This window comes from Augochlora pura, chromosome 5, assembly GCF_028453695.1.
Source record: "Augochlora pura isolate Apur16 chromosome 5, APUR_v2.2.1, whole genome shotgun sequence".
NCBI classification, from domain to species: domain Eukaryota; kingdom Metazoa; phylum Arthropoda; class Insecta; order Hymenoptera; family Halictidae; genus Augochlora; species Augochlora pura.
In genome coordinates, this window is record NC_135776.1 from 17716172 (window position 1) to 17741588 (window position 25417).

The 25417-nt window shown below is 42.7% G+C and overlaps 2 protein-coding genes across 4 annotated transcripts in view; one reads left to right on the forward strand and one right to left on the reverse strand.

Moving 5' to 3' along the window:
- The window catches only part of Gefmeso (Guanine nucleotide exchange factor in mesoderm), a 62980-nt gene that overhangs the window by 33876 nt on the left and 3687 nt on the right, over nucleotides 1-25417 (forward strand). Inside the window, exons 1-11 of one of the 2 annotated variants that reach the window (XM_078181715.1) lie at nucleotides 7775-8119; nucleotides 19849-20391; nucleotides 21934-22145; nucleotides 22223-22323; nucleotides 22396-22512; nucleotides 23320-23470; nucleotides 24137-24475; nucleotides 24568-24663; nucleotides 24798-24927; nucleotides 25009-25166; nucleotides 25253-25357. In XM_078181715.1, coding sequence (XP_078037841.1) covers nucleotides 19875-20391; nucleotides 21934-22145; nucleotides 22223-22323; nucleotides 22396-22512; nucleotides 23320-23470; nucleotides 24137-24475; nucleotides 24568-24663; nucleotides 24798-24927; nucleotides 25009-25166; nucleotides 25253-25357 — 1926 coding nt within the window. In that variant the 5' untranslated portion in view covers nucleotides 7775-8119; nucleotides 19849-19874. Of the gene's footprint in view, nucleotides 1-7774; nucleotides 8120-19848; nucleotides 20392-21933; nucleotides 22146-22222; nucleotides 22324-22395; nucleotides 22513-23319; nucleotides 23471-24136; nucleotides 24476-24567; nucleotides 24664-24797; nucleotides 24928-25008; nucleotides 25167-25252; nucleotides 25358-25417 lie in introns of those variants that run through there. The other variant, XM_078181714.1, reaches the window with a different exon arrangement.
- The window catches only part of Hppy (MAP4K3-like protein hppy), a 34299-nt gene continuing 18734 nt past the window's right edge, over nucleotides 9853-25417 (reverse strand). Inside the window, exon 20 of one of the 2 annotated variants that reach the window (XM_078181719.1) lies at nucleotides 9853-10646. The gene's annotated coding sequence lies outside the window, so the exon portion shown is untranslated. Of the gene's footprint in view, nucleotides 10647-17871; nucleotides 17890-25417 lie in introns of those variants that run through there. The other variant, XM_078181720.1, reaches the window with a different exon arrangement.

Genomic DNA, 25417 nt, shown 5'->3' on the forward strand with positions numbered 1-25417 from the left:
AACGATGTATCGTTGTTGGCTACTCTTGAAGAAATATATCACTTTCTTAATATTTTTACTAAATAATAATTCTATTTCTCCTCTCTAATTTTCTACATCCGAGACTATAACAAAAATTTAAGAGAATAAATTTTATATTTCATTTCAATTAAATTTTATATTATAATCATATAATTTTAGACAAATATTAAGAAATGATTATGTTACATGTTATATTAAATTTATTGCATATGGTATTAATTATTATATTATATTAAATATTATACTATATTAAATATTATATTATATTAAACACTATATTATATCATACCTATCAAATAAGACATCTTAACTTCTTCCATAAAAATTAAATTAAAGAGTCTTTTAAAGTATCTCTGGACAGCGATAAGAAGCAGTAAAAATGCTATTGAACATTAAATCTTCATTATAATTCAGGCTCCATATTCATAACGGAAGCACAGTAATCGAGGCACACTCATGATCTTCGAAGATTACAGGCACCCGGTAACTGGTTCGAAAACTTTCTTTCTCCTCGTATCCGAAGAAGATTCAATGTGTGCGTCACGGGAAAAATTAAAATCGCTAAAAGAAACTTTGCGAACGTTTACGTTCTTAACCCCTTACCGTACTTTAACGAGTCAGACTCGTAATAATGTCGAGCTGTTGAGCTGTCTAATAGTTAAAGCTGTTAAGTATGAATGTTTATCCGTTCCGTCAAGTAGGAATAAAATTCTATTCTCTGGTCGCCAATATTAAAATATTCAAGTAGATGTAAGCGCAGAATAAATATAAAATTCTTTTTTCTTCCAAGAAATTAGCGCGATCGAAAAGATTCCAACCAAATTAATTGCAAAGAAAATGGTACAGCAAGGAGTTAAGAGATGTCCGTGAAACAGCTATAGCTGTTGTTGGTAACGGAAACACCCGGAGTGCTCGACCAGGGCGTAATAATTGGGCCCGCGTGTACGTGGTCAGGGATCGCGGAGGCGCGATAACGGGTGTCGTTCCAGCGACGGATAACCAACGGTGGAAAGTATACGTATCCCGGCACGGTTCTAAATAAAGCGTGTCCGGGGCATTTTCACGCGAACGGAATATCGAGAGCGAGCACGCCTCCGCCGTGAGCGCCGCTTAAACGACGCGAAATTATAGTTTCGTGTCCGCTCGGCCGCGCGGCGTTAAATAATCCTCGTAAATAACAGTAAACCGGCGCGAGAACGAGACGCGTTTATTAGTTACCCGGGGGGGAACTACCGTGGCCGCGTAACGTTCACGCGCGGGGCCCTCCCCCGATTTTCTTTTCTTGTCCGTTCGCCGTGTGAAATCTCGAGCTCTCGAACGGCCATAAACGTCTCGCCCCCTTGATTGAATACCAACGGTCCTTAACCGACGTTGACGCAAAAGTTCGCCGGATCGCCCTCGAGCGTTCTCGCGCGAGAACGACGAAATTACGGTAAAGAGTGTAACTATAGCACCTTCATCATCGCTATAGCACCACTTTCATCTTTGAGCATTTCGGAGTTCTTTGGAAAGTCGATTGTATTCGACGATGATGACGAGATATCGCTGAAAACGACGTTTCAGCTTTAGGTGACATATGGAATTTTTAGTAACTATTTAGCGCTGTAAGTTTCGAAAATGTCTAACGACTTGGATGTGGGAGATGCTTGGGGTTATTTTAAGCAACTTTTTCCTTTGCAGAAGTTTTCTACGAGGCATTGTTTACGAGTTATTAACGAAAAACGTTGACCAATGAAAAGCGTGCTTCGTTGGCGCGAGGCGGCTGATAATCGTCATTTTAAGCTAAATGTAATGATATATTGTACCCAAGTAGTCAAATCCCATGTATTATCTAAAGCTAAATCATCAAAATCTCATCAGCATTACCCGAAACAATCATCTTCCGACATTCCCGCTGAAATTTCAAATACCAATACAAATCACAAGGCTCAAAAGATCTTATCTCGTCTAAGCCAGAAATACCCTTTCAACTCCCACCTCTTGACATTCATAAAAACCCTACTCTTTCCAACGATTCGACGACGCTCCAAATAATCGTCGCGGCAATGGTAATCGAGGGCAGATGATCCTCTCTTGCGAGGATCCACGGGCGTTCCCGTGGCTCTCTCGAGATCCCAATCGTCTGTAACGGAGCTTGTCCCGGGCGTGTCACTGTTCCGGCCGTTCGAGGATGCGCCCGGCTCGAGGCCAGAATTTACCTGGAGGCGGGAACAGCCGTGAAAAGTCAGGTTTCACGGCGCGCCGCGGAACGAAGCGGAATGAAGCGGCGAGAAGCAGGTTTCGAGTGTCTTCGACAGGGCACTTGGACTCGCCGAGAGAGAGAGAGAAAGAGAGAGAGAGAGAGGGAGAGAGAGGAGCGCGAGGGGCGTCTAGTTTCTTTTTCAAAGGAACGCTCTCCCGCTCGCATACCGTGCCAATTATTCCCTGCACGGAAGTTCCACGGCCTGGCCCGAGAGATTGATGCGAGTCGATGCACTCCGCGCGTGCATGTTTTATTCATACCTTTCACCGCCCCCCCCCCCCCCCACCCACCGATAAGAAAATTATATTTAAACCGAGACCCGGCGCCCCGCGATGTCACGAGGGAAAATAAGCGAACCGCCCGATTCGTCTCCCTATTTCTCTCTCTCTCTCTCTCTCTCTCTCTCTCTCTCTTTCTCTGTGACAACGAATAAGCTGCCACAAGCTCAGGCGTCCCAAAAGCCGGGCCCTAGGGCCCCAGGATTCGAGGACGCCGCAGGAATTTTTATTTTTATTATTACGATTTCTAACAATAACCTATTTAAGTAAGGATGTTATTTCGTCTTTTCAAGTCGAAATCAAATTCTGTCTTTTCGCCACTAATATTTAAGCGCTGAAATAATTGCAAGCACACTATAAATATTAATTTTATTTCTCCTCCAAAGAAATTATTCCAATCGAAAATTATTTAATCGTTGTAACTGCGAAGATAACAGTACTGCAAGGGGTTAAACATAGTTTTATTTGGAGCCTGTGGTATACGAATTTAATGTTGCAAAATGATTAAAAGAAATATATGATATGTTACATCTTACAGCTCAACGGCCGTGTTAGCTGTTGTAAACTTGATCCTAACCTAGTCGGTGCTATGATTTAGACTAACGCTTGCTTAAAATTTAGTTAGGTCAGTAAGGGTGGGTGACGATGATTTATTTTTGATTGGTGCGGCCAAAAATTAGGTTTTGGCTAATTGGAAAAATGGCGCTACTATATTAACACTGTACTGACCATTTATGCCATTATAGAGTAATTAAATGTACTAACATATTTTAATTTTCATAACATTAGCATTGAACAATATTTATTTCATTTATTTCACTTATTTTATTCATCACGAAAAGTATCTAATATAGTATTGACTTGAATAATACATAACAAATTATTGGTTAACCTATAAGGAGCCGATTTATAGGTTACCGGTCGGTAAAGCTTAACATTACTGGGTTTGAGGGATGGCTGTGTTGATTTGTTTTAACATGTTTATAATGTTTATTACCTTTTGGTGGTAACCACAGGGATAATCGTCGCAGGAATGGGTCAACAGGATGCACTTTCGAGACCGATTCATAGAAATGAACTTTCATGGAGATAATCCGCCGGTGGAAGCGTGCCGCGCGCTCGCAATTACTAATTATTTCTGCGGAACACGTGTGTTGCATGGGGTCTGCACGCGCGAGACGCGACGTGGATGCGGCAGCTCGTGTGTGCATTCTTACGCTCATGGGAGCCTCTGATGATGGCAACTCGCTATGCCATTCCGCCGCGTGAAAGTCTTACGATTGAGAGCAGAGTTCGCCGGAAGCCGATTTATTTGGAAAATGGTTCTTCCGGATGGCTACCGTAGGGAGCTGTAACGTTGTTAATTCACATGGTGGCCATACAATTGTGGTAACACTGTGAATAAAGTGATTTTAATCCTTATGGAGGCAACGAAGGTTTTTACTGCTGTTTGGCAATTTTACTTTTTACATTCTACTTTTTACTTTTTGTATATATTATTATATATAATATTACATTATTTATATATATTATATATAATACTACATTATTTATATATATCGTATATAATATTATATTATTAATATTTATATACATATAATAGATATTTTCTTCAATTTATAATTTTGTCCACATTCATAATTTTCCTCTTCGATAGTATGAAACATACTGTCTTAATCAATTCAAGTGAAAAATATATCTAGGTTATGTCAACCATATATATCTATATACCTATTTACTCCAATTATTAATTAACTGCATAAAAAAGACAAATAGTCGTCATCTATTCTTGCGCCAACAATATTGTAAAATTTTATATCCTAACAATTCAAACCCTATTTTTAAACTCTAACGTTATGAACAATACTTCGTCGAAATTGGCGATAGAAAGTATGCTAAATAAGGTGCTCCCTATATGTAACTTACAATCACCATATGAAGAAGGAAGGAAGAAAGTCGTAGGCTCGTACTATATTTGTAAAAACGGTCCAAATAAAAAGCAGAGGCAAACTCGGAAATATTGTCATTGTTGCATAAGATCCGGGTGCGATGAATATGCAGCGGATCTTTAAACGAAGTAGCATAACTTGAATGAAAATATCTTATTAATATGTAATTACTTAATATGTAATATGTAAACTTATCATAAATCATTAAAATGAAGAAAAAGATCAAATAAAATCACGTATAAAATAATTCTAAATATAATTCAAAATATAATAACAACAACAATAATAATAATGACGATATAATGATAATAATATAACAATATAATTTAGAATAATTCAAGAATATATAAACATTTAATAAATATTATTAAGTCACGTAAACGCTTACTGATCAATTATAGGTTAAATACTGCAGTTAAACACTTACAGCGATTAGCCGAGAGTTGACGAGAATGGACTTCAACCCTTTATCTAGGAAAGAAGGACGAAATTTCGTCGATCGCTCGACGGAGAGTCGATTAGGAGCACAGGAGTTCGTTAGAGTTTTTCCGACGATAGCATCGCGGATAGTGCATCGCGTGTTCCAGTGATGCACGAGCGTCGTTCATCGATGCTTAACCTTTTAATTAGCATTTATTCGTTCTTAATACTTTATTTAATATGACTAGACAATTCTTATCTTTAGTACTGTCTTTCGCTTTCATTTCTGTACTTTGATAACAGAAGAATTAAATTTGAATTCGATTTGAAATAAATTAATAATATTCATATTTACTAGATCATGCATGAAATCTTTATTATTATTATAGTTCAAGGGGTTAAAATGATCTCTGCTTGGTAAAAATTAGAATTTAATTCATTTAGAATTAAAGGAACAAGAATCAATTATTTTATATAATATACAAATGACGAATTTTCGTCACTTGGCTATTGATCATTTTAGATCTAGACTTAACCCGACATAACCTGACAACTTTTTAGGTTTTTCGCGCTTTCGCAATATTTCCTCGCGAGCAGCCAACAACGATATATCGTTGTTCCGCACTAAGAGGGTTAAGGTTGCACGTTCGTAGGGCTCCGGAGAAGGACGCCGCTCTTTTTCCTCCGCGTCTCGAATTCCTCGGCCGTGAGCGGGCACCGAGCTCTCGAAGTCCGACGCCCGGGGCTCGGAGGGGAGAGAGAGACCCGATGCCCGAGGAACAAAAACCAGAGAAAAAAGAACGGACTGATCGGCCACCGCTGCAGCTAGAGCACCGTAGTGAGTCACTCTCGGTGACTGGCTCGTTGTAATTCATTGCGATGATTGAACCCCCCACCATCGGCCCATCGAGTACGGCTTCATTCACATCGGCGGAACGATGACCCTGGACCGCGGCGTTCCTCTTCGAACCCTCGAGCCGCTAACGGGACCCTCTCTTTACGCGAATCCCTCGCATGTTCGACATCAAACTATAAAGCAGTCGTTGAATTAAGAATAATATTTAAGAAAATAAATAAAATATTAAATAAAAATATATTTACTATATTCGAGCGAAATAACTTCCATCGGCATCCTACGACTTTCAATGATTGGGCAAATCATGTATGTCTTTTTTGTAAATAATCTTCATTTTTAGAGTTAGTAAATAAATCAAAGTATTTCATAATATCATTTTGGTTATTACATTCTTTTTCCTTAATAACCTTTGTTCGATATTTTTTGAACCAATATCAAGCATTCTTTTCATTAGTGGATCCATTTCCTATAATATCACTAACAAATTACAATTCTAAGTATTAGCAAAATACCTAATTATTCAACAAAGAAGAACCAAAATCATTAGACTTGCTTAATATAACCTATATATTACTTCTATACAAATCGATTCATCCTCTTTAAAAAATAATTAAAGTACTCAGGTCGACAATGAATTCGTTTGAAAGACACGATTTTGCTACCAAGTACATACATACCCGTAAGATCGAATCACTGCGCGTCTCCGACAAATTGCCCGATTATCGTAACCGGAGCCGATCCTCGGCGACATCCTCTCCGTCACGATTTGTTAACCTTGTTACGCGGTCGGCTCGCGTCGCGCGATCCTCTCGTTTTATGCAACTGCGATTACACCGGTTGAATGTTTAAACAGGACCCATAAACAGGATTCAACTCGGACCGAGAGTTCCTGGTCGAGCGTCGCGAATGTCGCGAAATTCTGGGGCTCGGTAATCCCGGTGCCGCCTCGATCAGCTTGCCAAATTCTGCATAGATTTACGCAAAGCCCGGGGGGGGAATCGCAAAGTTGCGTAACGCGTCGACTGACTCCATTACGGTTCTACTACCCGTAATTTCGAGTAATACTAAACGACTTTACGCAAGCTCCGACAATTCTATTCAACCGCGGCGAATTCTCATTAATTTACATACAGGTACGCTTAATTCGTAGCTCCACGCGCAGCCGACTTTAGCAACAATCCTCGGTTTTTCCATGCGTCTAGTCTCGGTTATGTTACAATCGTCGGTCTCTATGGTAGTTTACAAAGCTCATAGCATGGAGAAGATATTATATTGTAAATTTTATTAGTTATGATAGTCGTTTTAATGGAGAAAATGTTTATTATAGTTTATTAAACTTTTCTGGGCTAACGTCACAGAATATGTATATAATGTTAGGTTATATTATACTGTACTATACTATGCTATGCTAAAATATACTTATACTATACTATGCCATGCTACTCTATGCTATAATATACTTATACTATGCTATGCTATTCTATCCCACAATATATTCATATATACTATGTACTATATTACATTATATTATGCTATACTGTACTAAATTACATTATATTATATAAATAAGGACACCATCATACAATTAAATCCTTAAGCAAACTGTTATAAAATTTCACATAAATCAATGAACGCTTCCAAATAATTTCTCGATCAATTTCCACCGTGAGAAATTGTCACATCGTCGTTCGACACTAAAAGGGTTAATCATACACTACCGCACCAATCGAATTCGAGAGAATCGTTCTCTTTTCAGTTATTACGTAGGAAATACCGTACCGGAAGAAAGCGATCGCAGAGTATCTCCGAATGCGACGAAGCATTCTGGAATCTGGCGTAGGATGACACACTCGGTTTTCCTCGATGCTCTCGATTCGTCGGCACGCCGACCCGATTGTGAGCGTCGCTTTAACCCGAACGGCGTTCGTCGGCATTCGGATCCGTCTATCCGAGTGTGCCACTCGCTCCATTCCCATCTTCGCCTCTCTCCCCAGTGTCTACCTGTTGCTCGAGCAGCGAAGGCTACGCTCTACCTGCTTCTCTCGGTTTCCTCGCGACAGTACAACGAGCGCGTAAGCGAGCGTCTTTTCCTCGGATTCGCGTCGATCGGAGAGGAGAAACTGTTCCGCGGCTAGACGTCGATCCTTCGAGTACGATCCGCGCGATCTTTTCCGCGAAACGTGGATCGATGGACGGAGTGATCGCGACGGATGTGATCATTGAGCCTCGTTGCTTCAATCAATCGGTCCCTCGCAGGACGAGGCGGCGTTAGTGCTCGTCGTGGGATCGATCCGACCGGCGGTGCATGTGCAAGCCGCTGCAGACGTTTGAGCCGTGCGACGCGGCGGCGCCGGTGAGTGGACGACTTCTTCTTTCGCTTTTCCGGGAACCTCGGTTTCGGGAGAGCCGACCTCGATGATCATGGGAAACTGTTGCAAGAGTTCGTTCGGTCTCGGAGTGACTGAGACGCTGACAAAGTTCGCGTCTCGCTGTTTGAAGTGGTTGTTTGGGAGGGAGCTGTGGACGGCGGTCTGGTAGTTGTACCGTTGACAGATCGAACAGGCTCGAAGTGGAGCGGCAGAGTGTCCACCAGACGAATCTGTGTGCTCGAATAATTATTGATGTAGTGGCGAGATCGGCAGACGAGAGTATAGGAAAACGGCGCGGCGCGCACAGTGCTCCGCTTTGGAGAATTCAGTGATATATAGAGCGGTCCACGCAAGTTCCCTATATTTGACAGAGGATAACTTTTGAACTACAATAGTCTCCGTCTTCTAACAAAGAAGAATATTTTCTATACAGCTTGCTTTTAATAAGTATGAAAAGCTCGTATTCCTATAGAGACCAATTTGAAAGTTACAATTGTTTAAAGTTGACCGCGCCATGCGTCGCTCACGTGTTGCGCTCGTTCGCGGGTACTTCACAAACTATATTTTATAAAACGCTACGCATATCAAATATAAATATAAAATATTCATTTATAAAGCAAAAAATAATTTATGTAGTAACATTTAAACCATTCCCTTCTAAACCGAAAATTCATTGAAATTTTTCGTTCACCAAATGCAAAATATATTTCATTATTAATATCTAAAAACGAGTGTACTTCTTTTATCTCTAGCGAAAACATCACTGCAATATTTCCAACGGTACAAGAGTTAACTTATCAATGGATTCTCCAAACTATGCGTCGCGCCGACGAAATGATTCACTCGAATAGTTGCCGAGTAATCAGTCTTTAGTGGGAAGACCGTGATTACCGTGCTTCCTCCGACCACAGTGATTAATACTCGTCGAATCGAACGCCGATCGTTCAACCTTGTTCCCTTCATGGAATCCATTTTTCGCCACTAATAAGTAAACCACAGCTTTGTCATCGAATCGCAGCGATATTTCAGCGAAGGCGTAATTGAATAACAATCGGGACGTAATTCTCGTATCGAGATTAGCCGTTTAGTTCGCAGAAACGCGTCGTAGCCTGTTATCTCGCGGACACGCCGAGGTTATCCGCTTGTTTGCTTGTCACCTGTTCGGTCGCCAAATCGAATCGCGTTATCGCGGCAGACGCCGGATCTCGCGGATCTACGGCCAATCGTGGGACTCGATCGGCGGAGTCTCGCGGTACACGCGCCGCGAAAACGGCTCCGATCGCCGTAACTAAACCGCATATAAAGACAGCGAATAAATTGCGATCGACGATCGGTCGCTTTTTCATTTGTATTGCCTCCTGGAATCGGCGGCTGAATTAGTACCGCGAACAAATACCGCTTGCAATCGCGAGCGCATAAATCCGCAGGCCAATAAAAGCTATCTTCCCCTCGGTCGTCCTCGAGGTTCTCCGCCTTTGTATTTACGTAAGATAAATAATTTAATTGTAGATTATCGATGGAGTCCGAGGATGGTTATGCAATTGAATTCGTTGAGCGAACGTCATTGGAATCGATAGGCTGCTTGGACGACGGATCTTGTCGATCGATTGTTCGCTTGGGATCAATTGTTGTCCAAAACTTCGGACAACGAAACACCTGAAAAATCGAAATATAGTTTTAGTACATTGAATAAAATTTCTAGCGTTTGATAAGAGCTTTGACAAAGTATAAATTCGCTTACAGTTGTAATAATTGGGACAGATGCTCTATTATATTTTCGAAACATAGTCTCGTCTATAACGCTTCAAGAAAACTCGAAATTTCGACGATCCACTTCGATCCTCCCTCGGCCCGATAAACGGGCATCGATCTTCGGTCAGATCTTTCACTTCGGTAGCAGGCTGCTCTTAATCCTTTTCTAAAAATACTCGGGAAAGACGGGTCTCGTCTTATCGATCCACGCGGCGGAGAAAAAGCGAGCCCGAGATTCTACCGGTCGAATGCCAAGCATTTTTCATGGGACTTGGCTGGTTAGACGCTAACGTAATATCGTCACCTCCAGCCCGGCTGGATTATTCTGACAATCAAGATTAATCCTTGAGATACCGCTCGACCGCAATTGGCTGCAGTTCTCGTGCACACGAGCGTCGCAATTATTGAGTTTTCTATACTTTAATGGAAAAGAGCGACCTAATCGTTCGATGATCCGTGCGCTCCGAAGTTTCGAAACCTCCTCGCTCGCTGTCCTCTCGTCTCTGGAATTGTCGGAGAAGTCTAATCGAGGCCATCGATTCGGCTATCGATTGCATATTCGCCACCGTTGCGTCGATCGAGATCGAAAGGTTCGTTTCCAGCTCTCGTTTCCGACGTTATCGCGACCCAGTTCGACTCGAGTGTCGACTCCCGGGCCTTTTATCTGTCCGATTTAATCGAGACTGCTTGGTAGCCGTTCCTTGGCAAGCCTTTGTTCTTTAACCCGTTAACTGTCAAATACTTTTTCCCAATTTATGACTGGAACAGAAAGAGATTTTGTATAAATATATTTGTTATTTGCGATGTTAGTCGATTCCTATATTCAGTTAAACAATGTAATAACTTGCAAATTTGATGATAAATAATTAAATAGTTGGTGTGCGCGTTATTTTTATACTGTATGCGTGTACAATACCTTGAACAATATTCTGCGGCTCCAACAGACAAGTATTGACTCTGAAACCTAATCTTAAATCAATTTATTGATATACATTTAGAATTGTATTATAATTATAATTACATACTATATATATATATATATATTATTATCATAGTATTATTATACTATATTATAGAAATTTATATAAATAAATTGAATTAGGATTAGCTTCCCCAGTTAAATACTGAACTATTTGAGCCGAAGAATATTACCAAAGGTACTATACATACATTAACTATTATTCTAATAATTTGTTTATACAATTCATCTGTTCTCCTTTACACAACCATAACGACGTCATCTCAGGGACATTTCAAACGTATTCTAAAACGATTTAAATACCAAGAAGACATTGTCAAGACGTCCTCACGTCTCGCAGCATAAGACATTTCGAAGACGTTTATAAGACGTCCGTCAGACATACGAATCGTTTTTGTTCCATCTGTACGACTTCATGGACAACTGGCCACGCAGTTAGGCCACGGTTGGGCACCGGTTGAATCTCGTGCAGACAAATGTGCACGGGGAGGGCATAGTTTGCGCGCGTTTGGCACCGGTTCAAGCTTCTCTCCGGTATCGGCTAATGGGTAGCCGCGAATCCACTGGTCGCGAACGCGAACCAGCTCACGTAGATAGGGGATGTCTCCCGAGTTGCTTGAAACCGTCTTCGAGTCGCGTCGACTCGCCACGACACGTCGGGTCACGGGGAATGCCGGAAAAGCAGAAAACCGGCGACCAACCAGAAAAGGAACGAGATCGCATTCGACTCACGTATCTGCTGCAACAGAGAGAAAGAGAGTAAAAGAGAGAGATAGGGAGAGAGAGAAAGAGAGAGACTAGTACGGTGATCACGTTCAGCCAACGTGAGACTCCTCTGCCCCGGAATTCCAGGCTGTCGCCGTTTGCTTGCCTTTTGTGCCTCTTATCTGTTCCCGGAGATGCACCCGGAAATGCAGGCGCATTCCGATGCATGCATTCCGGGGGACAGCGCGAGCCCAACCGATCGTACGATCATTTAGCGCCGAGATCGAGAAACAAAAGGCATCCTCCGTCGCGACGAACTTCTGGGAGCCTTAGGGCCGTTGTCCTCCGCCGGCACCACTTTCGGATCTAGAAATCGCGCCTGCACGAACCAGCAGTGCACAATAAGAAGGCCGATGTTACTACAAAATAATACAAACTAGTAGTAATTAATTAATAATAAAGTTCCTCCCACTGCAGATTCAAATAATTTGCATGCGAAATTTAATTTCGAACTTTGAAGTTATCAGGTGCGAATCTTGTTCCATTCTTTTTAAGTTAGAATCAAGTTTCATTTATTTGTTACTATTTTTCCTTGTTAATATTTAAATATTTAAACATATTGCTGATTATATTTAATACACTTATACGAATGCAGGCATTGTTTCATTCATAGTAGCTTAATAAAGTAATGCTGATATGAGATAAAAATGGAGAAATATTCCTTTTAAATCAACGAAATTCTCAACATAATTGAAATCATTGTGAACAATAAGCTATTTAATTATCTGTTAAATTTTCTACTTAATTGTCCATTTATTACCTCGTAAACAAAGCTGCGGATTACATTTGTACGAAAGTAAAGGTAAATTCAAATGTATCTCACTTCTCGATCGCGACTTTTGGGACACCCTGTATATCGTACCGTGTCAGCGGGAGACAGTTCTTGACGTCTCGGAGACTTCGACGTCTACAATGTCAGATGAAAGGAACGACGTCTACCAGACGTCATTGTATGTCAAGGGGTTAATCGACCGCTAGTCGTCGATCGTCGGAAGTCGGAAATGCGATCGCAAATCTCGCGATCGACCGCCGTTCGCCATTCGACGGATTATTGCGCTCCCCGAGGAAATACGATCTCCCGGCTTTCCCTGGGCGTTTCCTCGACGTCCTCCCCGCGTTCTAACGTCTTATCTCCCCGGCCGATATGTACCCGGAAACCTGCTCCGACTCGTTGTTCCTCGTTTCCGATCGATCGCAAGCCGATTCACGCCAGCCATCTTGAACAATTTCGATCTCGATCTCGATCACGATCTGGATCTGGATGTCGATCCCGGTGGACGACGATCCCGGTCGATTCGCCGGCGAAGCCTCGAGTCCTAGATCGCGACCGGATAAGAGATAAGATCCAAAGCCTGTCGGTGATCGTTTTCCAGGAGATCGACGATCGACGAACGGGAAACGCGCCGCGTTCTCGGGTAATTATACCATTAGCTGGCGCCACCGACTCCCGTGTAATTTGTGTTAACGTTAACACCTCCCGGAGGAGCTTACTTTCACTGGTGACGCTCGTAAATCACGTTTTTCGAGGCGTCAGGCGGCGGTTTCTACCGCACGGCGCCGACTCGCCCGACTGACATAAGCCGTAATCGCTGGCGATTCGTTGCAAAATACTCATCGCGGAGGAAAATCGGTCTCTCGATCATGCAACCCGAGAAAATCCCGGTGAAACGATCGAGTGGGCCTGATTTCTAGATACGAAAGTCGAACTCTGCGGTCAGAGTTTAACCTGATGCACTATTTTCTTTGCAATTGTTAAGAGAGAGCTGCCGTGATCGTATAGCTTAAGCAGTTATTATACGTATAGTTATATTAAATACAAACAGTAACATATTCAGTAATAATAAATGCAGAATTAAGTATAAAGTTGAATAGAAAATGAAGTAGAAAATTTAACATAAAATTCAGTAGCGTATGTAATAAAAAAATATGTAATAAACATATTGTACGTGCTACTGAATTTTGTATTAAATTTTCTACTTCATTTTCCATTTATTATGAACTCTTTATACTCGGGACGCTTACTTCCGAGCCGCTCGATATCTTTCAAGCTACTCAATTCTTTCCAGCTACTGAATTCTTTCTAGCTACTCGATCTTTCGAGTTCTCGGCTCGGATCGATTACTCGAGGCGAGTAATACCCGCCTGGTGTCTCGCGATTGCTCTAACAGCTCCGGCGTCGATAACGAGACAGTTTACGGCCGCGCGAGTCGCAACCGGTGGTCGTGCGTGACCGGGAGACGTTTAGCCGGCCCGTTGACCCATTTGCATCGGAACCCGCTAATTAGCCTCGGGATCTCAAAACCGTCGGTGCTCGCAAAGCTCTCGAAAAATCTGCGCGAACTAACAACAATCGCAAGCAGTCTCCGCCTGGCCTCGACTAAAAGCTAAACCGGTCACAACCGGCGTCTACAACATCCAAGTATTGCACGGCTGGGGTGGTCGGATCGTGACGAACGAATCGCTGCTCGTTTGGAAAATTAGTCCGGCAGCGAAATTAACCCGGGATTTATTCGCTTTTGTTCGATAGCCGATCGCGAGAGAGCAGTGGCGCAAGCTGTCCGGCAATGGCGTCTCCGTTTCGGTGACTGTGCCTCGCACCTGGACACCGTAAAACAAACCGCACGTGGCCGTGTCGTTACGCCGTTTACGCGGCCAACGGAGGGGAGAATGCATTCTTTTCGACATTGTGCGCACGAAGAAAGCGTACGATTTCGTAACCAGAACCTAGCACGCCGATCCAACACCCTCGGCGCGTTCCACTTTGTTCGCCGGCTGACAATGGAAAAAGAGATAGGCGCTAGAAGCGCGCCAGGTCGTTAACTCTTTCAGAAGTTATAATGGAGTTTTCCGTGTGCCCGGCTCCGGGATTCGGATCTGGGTTAGGCTCGATTAGCTGCGGACCGAGAGCGCTACTTTAACCACGGCACCGATGGAGGCACCGTATTAAGGTTGCATCGAACGGCGATGGTAATCGCGACGCCATTACCACGCATTCAAATCGCCGGTACGCGGTTTGTATTAATGCGCTTGCGTTCACGGTTCCATTACGCGGGAACCGTACGCATTATCCGAGCCTGGTTTTCACCATGGGATTCTATATACATACGTACTTGGCCCACCTCTCCCCCCCCCCCCTTCCACCCGGTTCAAATAACTTGACAGGAAATTTTATTTTAAACTCTGACGGCAGAGCGATAGCGCGCCGCGTCGCCGGTCAGAGTTCAAATAGGAACACCGCTCGTAACTCGTTCGATGGCCGAGTTATGGGGGATCTGTTTACCAGAATAGTTGGCCAATCGTCGTCCGCGATCGAACGAAATGCCTATCGATCGACCTTACACTGAAGAGCATAATTATAGCACCAATTTCTTAATATTTTGGACGTCTATGTGAAAAAAGTTTCCTGTTATTTTCTTTCTATACAATAATTTATATAAACTGTTATTTTTCTCATTACACAACTATAGCACCACGTCACTAAATTCTTGCACTGCATTTCTTTTACAGTTACGTTGTTGAGTTAAGAGTCCGAAATACTAAAAAATGAGGGTGATCTATAATCAATGCTCTTGAATGTAGGCTCGGTATAGCCTAATAATGTTGTCTGCTATTCATTTACGAGGCATCTCACGTTTAGGGGAACATTTTATGCGGAAACTCTACCATCCACCCTTGGTGAAATTTCAGCCTTTCGCTAGTATACATACACCGGTATCAGAAACAATTAACAATGCTCGTTACCGCATTCTCGGAGCGCGCTAGCATGGCAGACGATTCATCATCGATAAATGATCTCTCCGGCGGCGAATCGCGAGAAGTATAACCGTTTGAACACAATGCTTGTGTTATTATAATCCCGGGTGGATCGACGATGGTATCGGCGACGGCACGAGTGTTGGCCGAGGTGGCTCGTTGCATAGAAACGCGCGTAAATGAGACGCATCTCCATATCGAAAGCGCGAGTTTCCCATCGTGATTGCGAGAACCGGGTCTTTCCACCGGGCTTTCCGAGCCGAGGGAGGAGAGCTTGAATCGCGAGCTTTGTTAGCGATCGTTCCTCCTTGTCGGCTAGCTTGCCAGTGAGTCAGAGCAACGTGGCCGGCATACAGAGACCGGCGGCACGGAGCGGGATGAAACAGACTGAAGCGGTCTGGCCGCTCTTGAGACTTTTCAGCGGCCAAGCTCTCGTTGCTTTTCGTCAATGAACGGACGTTTCCCTTTCTTTCGGCTTCCCGTACGCTATTTTTGCTCGCACAGCGCCACGCTGCCCGCCGGTTCATTGAATCCGAATCGCAGACGGCACCGAGCTCGATGCGTGCTCCCCAATCTGAAACGATTTTCATCGATCTTGTTACGCCTCGAATGCTGGGTTTCACTTTTTCTCAGAAAGCGCCGACATCCCGCCGTTGCCATGTTAGGGTCGAAACACAGTTGCGGCCAGTTGACGGTCCTGTCGAAACATATTGTCTGGATTAAAAGACTAAATCTAACAACGTTTAAGCAAGCCTAATTTTATTCCATAAATATTAAAATTATTTCCTCTGTAATTAATAAATAAGTATGAGACTAGCCATTTGACCGGCTATAGCAGATTTATTGTGAAAAAAATGGACTTACACTATTCTTAAAATAAACGATCCATTCTTCGCCGACTATAACAATAAATGATAGGATTCGATCAGACGAGAATGTGTGCCCCGAGTGTTTCGGCACTTACACGGCATTTACGAGTCGATAATCCGCCACGTGTAGGATCAGAGAAACTATCGTGGATCGTGCACCGTGAGGCAGTTTATTCCCAGAACGTTATCACGGATGCTTAACTGGATCCCATGGCTTCGAGCATCGACGTGAACACCTTTCGACACCTTGAGGCCATTGGCACAAGGTTAGTAGACCATCCCAGAACGAAAATTGATTCGGGACGATGCGATGGTCCGATAACCGAATGCCACCGGCTTCGTTCTCGACGAACGCTGAAAACGACAATCCTTTCATACCACTGGGAATCGACGCAACAGCTTTGTTATCGAGCCAATTAGTAGAGTACCGCAAGTTCTCGTCCGGTTTCCCGCTTAGGAATTACGGAACTTTTGCAAAAATCCTTGCACGCTCAGGGAAAGAGAAAAAGTGAGAGAAAAGATAAGGAAGAAAGAGAGGCTCTCCCTTTCTCTGTTGGAGCGCCGCTTTCCGTTCGGCCCCGCTTCGCTCGTTGCTGGCCATATGCGTTCCTCCCCGATCGCGATGTTGCACTTGGCTGGAACTCGGCTAATAATAGAACCGGTACCAACTTTCGTCTCGGCCTCGCGTGCACCAGCTTCCTCCGGCCTGTCACGCTGGAAACCGATGACACGGTTCGGCCTTTTGCCGTTCGTCTCTCTCGTTCTCGCTGGCCGTCCCATAAACCATAAACGATACTCGCCCAATCTCCCCCATTCCATTCCCGCGTTTAAAGCTGGAGCGTCGCGTGATCCACGAGAGCCGAGCGTTCACGGTCCTCGTCGATCGGATCGATTCGGTAGATCACACGAAACGATCGAGAACGACTCGCTCCGATTCACGAGGAAACCCGAGGTCTCGCAGCTTTTCGATCCCAGTCGTGGGAAAAGTTGGAAATTGGCTCGGGCCGCGGGTGCATTGAACTTCGCCGCGACGGGAGCGACGGCCACGGTGACATTTAGGCCGTTTTTACCGTCAAAGGACACATTGTGACTGGTTAGAGACTGCTACAGGCGACTGGGCTCCTCCACACTCCCGTAATCAGCGTTCTTGGAATCGTGAAAGAGATTCGAATCTTACGACTGCAACGACTCGATCGACTGAAAATCATTGATCCATATTAGGGATATTCATAAGTTATTATTATTTTACGTTCGTAGACAATATTTGTTTAAATGACATTTTAATTTTTTAATCGATTATATAATCACCGTTGTTATTGACAACTCGTTGTCATCGTTTCTCAAAAAGTTCGATCTTCTTCTTGTAAAAATCTGACGGACGTGACTTTAAATAAGACTGAAGGGGGTCCTTGAGGGTTAATAATTCCTATATACTTAACATTAGATCGGACACTACTAGATGTTTGAGGCATCATTATTGAATTGAACTAAACGTTCATTTCGATGCTTATTCGACAGGTCATAATCGCCAGTAGCAAATCTTCTGAACCAACGCTGACATTTCTTCAGATTCACTACATCTCCATGGGGTAGCGTGTACAGTTTATCCATCTGTATATAACGATTAACCATTTGCCTAAAAAATTATTGAATATAAGATAATACACAAAATTATACTTATTATCATTTTATTGCCTTGTTTTGAATAAAAATGAGGTTAGAAACTGCTGTGCAGCAGTTCCTGCTGTAATATCGATTGAAAACCGTTTATTACGCTTTAACGTATAAAAAGCAAAATACCCCTCCACGAATCTTACATGTTGATAAATAAACATAATGAAAAAATAGATCATCAATTTATATATAACACTTTCCTTTCTCTATGCGTTTCTAATGCGGAAGCGTGACAATCGCGACATCTATCGGGACCCTACTTTACAGAAAACGAATATTTGCAATTCTAGATCGAATATCTACAGAGAGTATGGACCCCTGTCCATGCTCCCGTTCGGTTTTCAATCGACAGCTTTCATCGAAGACTCCGAGGCCACGATGTTCCCCCGGAGTTTTCCAAAAACAAACGAGCCCAGCCAACATAAGGACGGAAAACGACGGAATACGAAAGAAAACGAGGGGAACAACAAACCGTTCCAGTTTAGCACTTCCTGCGCTGTAAACCTGTTTCAAAGATGGCTAACAACTTTCGGAAGAACAGCCTTGCCGCGGTTTCTGCCGTCGATACGTACATAAATAACCGGACCGGGTAAATCGTTACGCCGATAAATCTTGCTCCGCAAAAATATACTTTGCTTTCTTTGCGTCTCCACGATATAGGGGGAGGTGTTTGCATTCGCGGCCCAACGAAAAAATAACTTCCTTCCTTTCGGGGAACCGTTTTCGTCCTTGTTGCGGATCTTCCTCTAATCTTCTGCCGTGGGTCCTTGTACAGCATACAGAGTGTCCCACAAGTTACACGAAATAGAGAAACGGTAAGTTTCTGAGGTAATTTGAAATAACTTATTTCTTTACGAAAATTTTCTCTGTAGCTTCGTCAACGAGTTCTTAAGAAATAGACACGACCAATGAGAGGCAAGCGTGATCGACTCTCAATCATGTCTCTCATTGGTCATTGCTTTTCGTTAATAACTCGTAAACAAAGCCGCGGATTGCATTTTCGTCAACGAAAAAGTTGCTTGAAATGACCTCAGAAACTCCTCTTATAACTTTTGGGACACACTGTATTTATCCCGGAAACAGTTTTTGTCGTTGGATCGTCCTGTAGCCGTGAAACGCAGAAGCGTCTCGGAGCACATGTTGCGGCGGGCGACGGACAAGTTCATTGCACGTTGATTCGCGTCTGCCACGAAGGGAATCGGAAACCATCGACCCGCTCGTTTGTTTATACAATATCTTCGTGTTTCGCGGGTCGTCCCTTGTAAACGGCCGCACTGTCTGCCAGCCAGACTGCATCGCCGACTGCGGCGCCCGACACGTGATATTCCCAATAAAAATTACAAACAGCACTTTGCCGGTGGAAAAACAAAACTCTTTGTAACGGGTCCCGATGTATGCTTGATTCAATTTTAGCTTCGAAGGATATTCTTGAGTCGATATTGAATTTGGTATTTTCAGAAATGATGAAAAGCCGACTGGAAAGAATTCAGGTGTTAATGACTATAACGCATGGCTACAGCTCGTCTCACAGGCATTTTCAATATCGTCTTGGATCCGTTTGACATTTTGGAAGTGAATAGACACTAGACGTCTTAAAGACATCCCACAACAGACGTCTTAAAGAGGGCTTAAAACATCCCGAATTTGACACCGTTTTAACGTCTAAAATAAGACGTCTGTAACCCATTATCTGCCAATTGTTTGTTTAATTTTTGACAGCGAAAGTTATGTATATGCACAAACAATTGTGCAACAATATAATTATATTCAAATTGTTTCGTGGAGTCAATCAGAGACCTCACACCCGGATGACTTTCCGTCAGCTATGAACGCTAGCCAGTAACACTTACCTGACTGCTTCTCACCTATTCTATTCGAATGTCCATTAGAAAAGCAATTATGAAAACGATTTGTGTTTCAGGGTCGAGTACGGACCTGGTGCCCCAGATGCTGGGGATGTTCGACGAGCTAGCGCGTCGCGGAAACGGCTACAATGAGCACGTGGTCTTTCCCACGGTGCTGCAGAAGCGGCTGAGTCTGGTGTCCCATCGTGGCTCCGTGTTCTGTCAGGGCCAGTTCTGCCCCGACGCGACCGTATCTCGGCACGAGGACCCTGCGATGACCCTGGAAGAGAGGTCCGACAGTCGGGTAGAAGCGATCGCGGCGGAGACGGAAGCCGAAACCGAGGTCCGTAAGGACAGAGTGGTCTACGATCCCCTGGAGAGCCAACAGGAGAACCGAACCGATCGCGCGGTCGAAGAGAAACCCTATCGGAGGGAGAGCAACGGTCTGACGCCGCTCAGGTACAATCGAAGATGCAGAAACGCTGCTCGACCCCTATCGGGGAGCTCCGTAGCGTCCAGCACGTCCTCCAGCGGATGCAGCAACCAGGGGAACACCTGCAACGCGAACCCTTATTTGGCGTCCGTCGAGTCTCTGGCCGACACTTGCGCCAGCTCCCAAGGTATGCGCGAGATGTTGATTTCAGAATACTGTATTTTCTCGGTAATTGTACTAATTTCAGTCGTGTGACAGCTATCCTAGGTAACCGATTTCTTTTTGGTGTTTTGGGCATAGAGACCAGTAGCGATTGCAAGAGAAAAAAACGACCGAGGGTCGAGACATTCGGCATACATTAACGCTTAGTCAACCGGATGGGAAGATCTCTCACTTTTACCTCAGCAATGCGTGGCCCTCATTCTGCTTGCATTTTTTCGTTGTCATCGATGAGTCTTGTCCGTTTATATTTATCTATCTGTGACTATATGTATATGTATAATTATATAGTATACTAGTATATTGTATATTTATGACTATAGTAAACAGTATAACTGTACAGTATGATTATGCAATATGATTATATAGTATGACTATATAGTTATACATAAAACATAAAAAAATTATAATTAAACATAGAATTGAGTACTCCAGTGGCCACGTAAGGGTTAAAATAACGCCAAACACTGTACAAGCAGGATATCTGACTTCAACTTTCTACACATGCAATATCAGCCCCATCAGAAAAAAACGAGTGAAATGCGACTATAAAGATTTCATACATAAGTACTAAAAGGATAAAAAACATTGTATCGTTTGGCTGCGCTTGCATCGGTGTTAGTCTCATCGACACTTGACCCCTCGGTCAAGTCGAGCATGTTTAGCGTCTCAATGGTTCCGAGGGGAATCACCCCAGATAGAATTTTGGCAGTTAACGTAGAGGTCTTTTTGTCAGTTACCGAGAGAATACTGTATTTGCTGGACAAGATCCATCGACGTTAGCTGTCCTTCGTCACTTTTTCTTCAATTCTTACGGAGTTTCGGGGGTTTAATGCGTTAACCATCGCAATTCAAAAATCAATAAAATTATAAAAATATCTACCATTATTGTTATATTATTACCATCATTATTATTATTATATATTTTCAAACAGATATAAAAAATATATATATATTTTATAAAAAGGTAATATTATAAATTTCAATTATATAAAGTCATTATATATTATATACATATTTTTATATCTGTTTTAAAATAAATAAATAATAATAATAATATTAGTAATGTACTAAAACAAGAACAATGGCAGGTATTGAGTTAACGGTGTAGTTGATATCGCAGTGAGATCGCTTCTTTTATTTCACTTTCCCGAAAGAAAAGCGAAGGGAATTTCTATTTTTTACGATGCTGCGCAGATCTTTACGGCTCGCATTTTCTCGGGGCACGCAATTCAGGCCGCGGAGCAACGTTTTCCTCGATGATCGCGGAACGCCGAGAGAGAACTTTATTGCCACCGTTGCTATCATTACTGTCATTGCTGGTTATTACGCGGCGCCGCGCCGGAGAGAAAGTCGGAGTCCTTGGAATCTCCGTCGGCCGATACATTGGGAAACGAATTTCTAAAATATTTCCGACCGCGGATCGCTTCCCCCGGTGTTGCGTTCGCGACTAAATCGATCGCCGCGCGATTCCCGTCGATGACTCTAAAGAAATTTTCCGATCGCGCAGGTTCCGGCGACAGCGGGGTGGTCACCGTCTCGGAGTCGAACTGTCGCATCGGTAACGATGGCAGCGGCCAGAGAAGGAACAGCGCGGAGGAGGATCCACCGTTCTACAGGCCGCGGTACTGCGACTCCCATCGGAACCCCATGGAAAGAGTGCTCCTCGAAATCGTCGACACCGAGGCGATCTACGTGGAACACCTGCGACAGATCATCCAAGTACGTGGTCTTGCTTCTCTGTCTTTTCCTGCTTCAGCGGGCGAACAGAATGAAAGAACTTTATGGTTTTTTTCCAGGGTTACCTTATATTTTGGAGAAACGATCCGGCATCGTTCGCCCATCGAAAGCAATTAGGCGACTTATTTAGTAATATCGAGGATATTTTCGAGTTCAACAGGTAACGGGATTTTCCTTCGATGATATATCTGCGAGTCGGGTTTCGGTAATTAATTTGATGATTTTGTTTCAGTCAGTTCCTTCAAGAAATAGAGAAGTGCGGCTTGGACCCTGTTTGCATGGCAAACACATTTATCAAGCACAACTCAGGATTCAAGGTGTACACCGAGTACTGCACCAATTACCCAAGGTAAATCGCCGGAGAAATCTTGTGGTGGAGAGTTTTGGCAGCGACTTGCCAAATATGAACGTTATACTGTTTTCTGAAGTCCGAATCAAATTTTGTTCTATTGTCTTGAATATGTTACCTTGATACGTTGAGTGTCGCGATGGTCATATACGGGCAATACTAGCTTTTAATTAGGTTTTGAAATTCATTCTATTGCAATGTTATTGTAATTCTAATTATTATTGTAACTATTATAATTCTAATTAATTCTAATATAACGTTATTGCGGCGTTGATGCAATAACGATTGTAAATAAATAGTAACGTGACTTATACATATAAATGTCGCCAAGATTTTTAGAATACAAAAATGCAAATTCAATAGTTGCTGTTGTAAATTTTATCTTTCTAAGTTTCAGTTGCATTGATTAAATGACTTTGATATTGTAGACATTTTTGCGGTTGATAGTCGCCACTTAACGTATTAAGCAGTTAACACTAAACCTACCACAGTCAAACGAACGGTTTCCCGTTTTAAAATTATAACAGCAATGAAGACAATTTTATGGAAAATTATTGCATGAATTACATTATTCGAACAACTGTTGTAACAGAAACTGTACGAGATCTAAATAAATTGGATCTTATCACTCTCATTAGGCAAAGCACAAAAATCAATTTTATTGTTCAATAGGTTTAGTGTTAAGTGAATGTGGACATGTAACAAATATCAATTTTCTTTTTCTTCTCGAAGAAATGATTAGATAATATAAAGAAAATGATTAAATACGCTGTATAAGCTAGGCATTTATGTAGACCATCCTTACAGGACAGTTTCGGTGTTGACCGATTTAATGAGTCAAGTAGAAGCTGCGAACGCGTTTCGGGAAAGACAAGCCGCTTTAAGACACGCGTTGCCACTCGGATCTTTTCTCCTTAAGCCGGTCCAGAGGATCCTGAAGTACCATTTGCTCTTAGAGGTGAGCGATGCTTTACCGTGTGGAAACCAGTGCGCAATGGAACGAATGGGCAGTCTAGGTGGAACGAAATAAATATATTTTTCATATCTCCTTTCTCCGAAATGTTCACTGACACTAATGACACCCATAATAATTTATATAGTAACTATACATATGTATAAGAATAGAAATCGATGCTAATACTATTTATATTTAAACGTTACATTTATATACCGTGCATCATCTAGCATATTAGCATATCTGAATATTAATATACCAATAGCTTTTAAATAATGTATTCAACGATAAATTTTGGAGACTTATTTAAATGCTACTTTTTTATCAAAGTGTTCAAAGATATTCACTTTGATGCTTCTACGGTATTTAGTTTAAATTATATTCAGCTGCAGTTTTTGTAAAATTGACGAATCGTTATGGCTAATTATATCTATATTATAAATAACATATTTACATGTATATTGCATACGTAAAGTCATAGTTATATAATTTTATTAAATAATTCTACCTATGTGAATGCATCAATTCAAGACTTAAAATAATAATTTCTTACGAATGGGATAAAACGATGACTTTTTGCGATCTAGAATTACCATTCGTTTCACTGTGCTCTAGCCCGTTAAGAAGTCGATTCGATTTGGAACATTTAAATGATTTGTCGGCTTGCAGAACCTGTCGAAGGAGTACGGAGTAGACTGTCATTCGAGAGAAGATGAGGCTGAAGGGAGGAAGGCGATCGAGGCAGCGTTGGACGCGATGACTGGCATCGCGAAGCACATAAACGCGATGAAACGACGACACGAGCACGCTGTGCGTGTTCAAGAGATCCAGTCCCTTCTGTACGGCTGGCCTGGTCCAGATTTAACCACCAGCGGCGAGCTAGTGGCGGAAGGACGATTCAGAATGCGAGGGGCGAAAGCCCCTCGGCACGCCTTTTTGTTCGATCGTATGCTTCTTCTCACCAAGAAGAAAGAGGATGGACTTCTAGTCTACAAAGCTCACATTATGGTACAGTCCTCCCTCTCTCTCTCTCTCTCTCTCCACTTCTACTTTATTTCTCTGAACAGTTTTCATAAAAAAAACTATTACGATCTCAACAGTGTTCCAACTTGATGCTCATCGAAAGCATACCGGGAGAACCGCTTAGCTTCCACGTGATTCCGTTTGATAATCCACGACTGCAGTATACTTTGCAGGTAACAATGCGTCCTATTACTCGTCTACAATACTCTCTGCCACTAGTTCATTATACGATAATAAACGTCCAATTAAGAACATTTCCCTTTCAGTTATTAATACTGTATATATAATTCAGTTATTGTGTTCGAAGGCGAGAAACTTGGAACAGAAAAGAGAATGGACACTGCAGATAAAAAGGGTGATTCTCGAGAACTATAATGCGGTGATACCTTCCCATGCGAGACAGTTGGTTTTGCAGCTCGGCCAGACACAACCAGAGGGTAATTTGCATTTCGACCTTTAAATTCTGCTAAATATCTGTGACTTCGTTAAGACAGACTAAGCTGACGTTACGGTTGCAGATGACGCTCTGGCAGATAGAGGATCAACCAAGAAGCAATACTCCGCGCCGCCAGAGTACTTAGAGAAGAGAAAGCAGGAACGAGAAAGGCGGCGCTCGGAAACCGGGCTTAGGCAGAAATTCAAGAAAAATGGCAGAAAGTCTGAGACTACAACCGAGGTAAAAAAAGATCATTACAACAGTTAAACTATAAAACCCGTTGCTCGCTTCGGTTACCCTAAACCGGCGCGCTTCCGTGTCCTCAGGATTCTCCAGCATCGACGAGAAAGAACCAGAACGAGGAATCGAGCATCACAGACTCCAGGGATCAAGGTCTCAGGGTTTCCGACGGGCTGGGATCAAAAGTGAAGGTACGAAGTTTGACCTCGAGACACCGTAATCCCTTATCCAACAAATTAAATACATTGTTC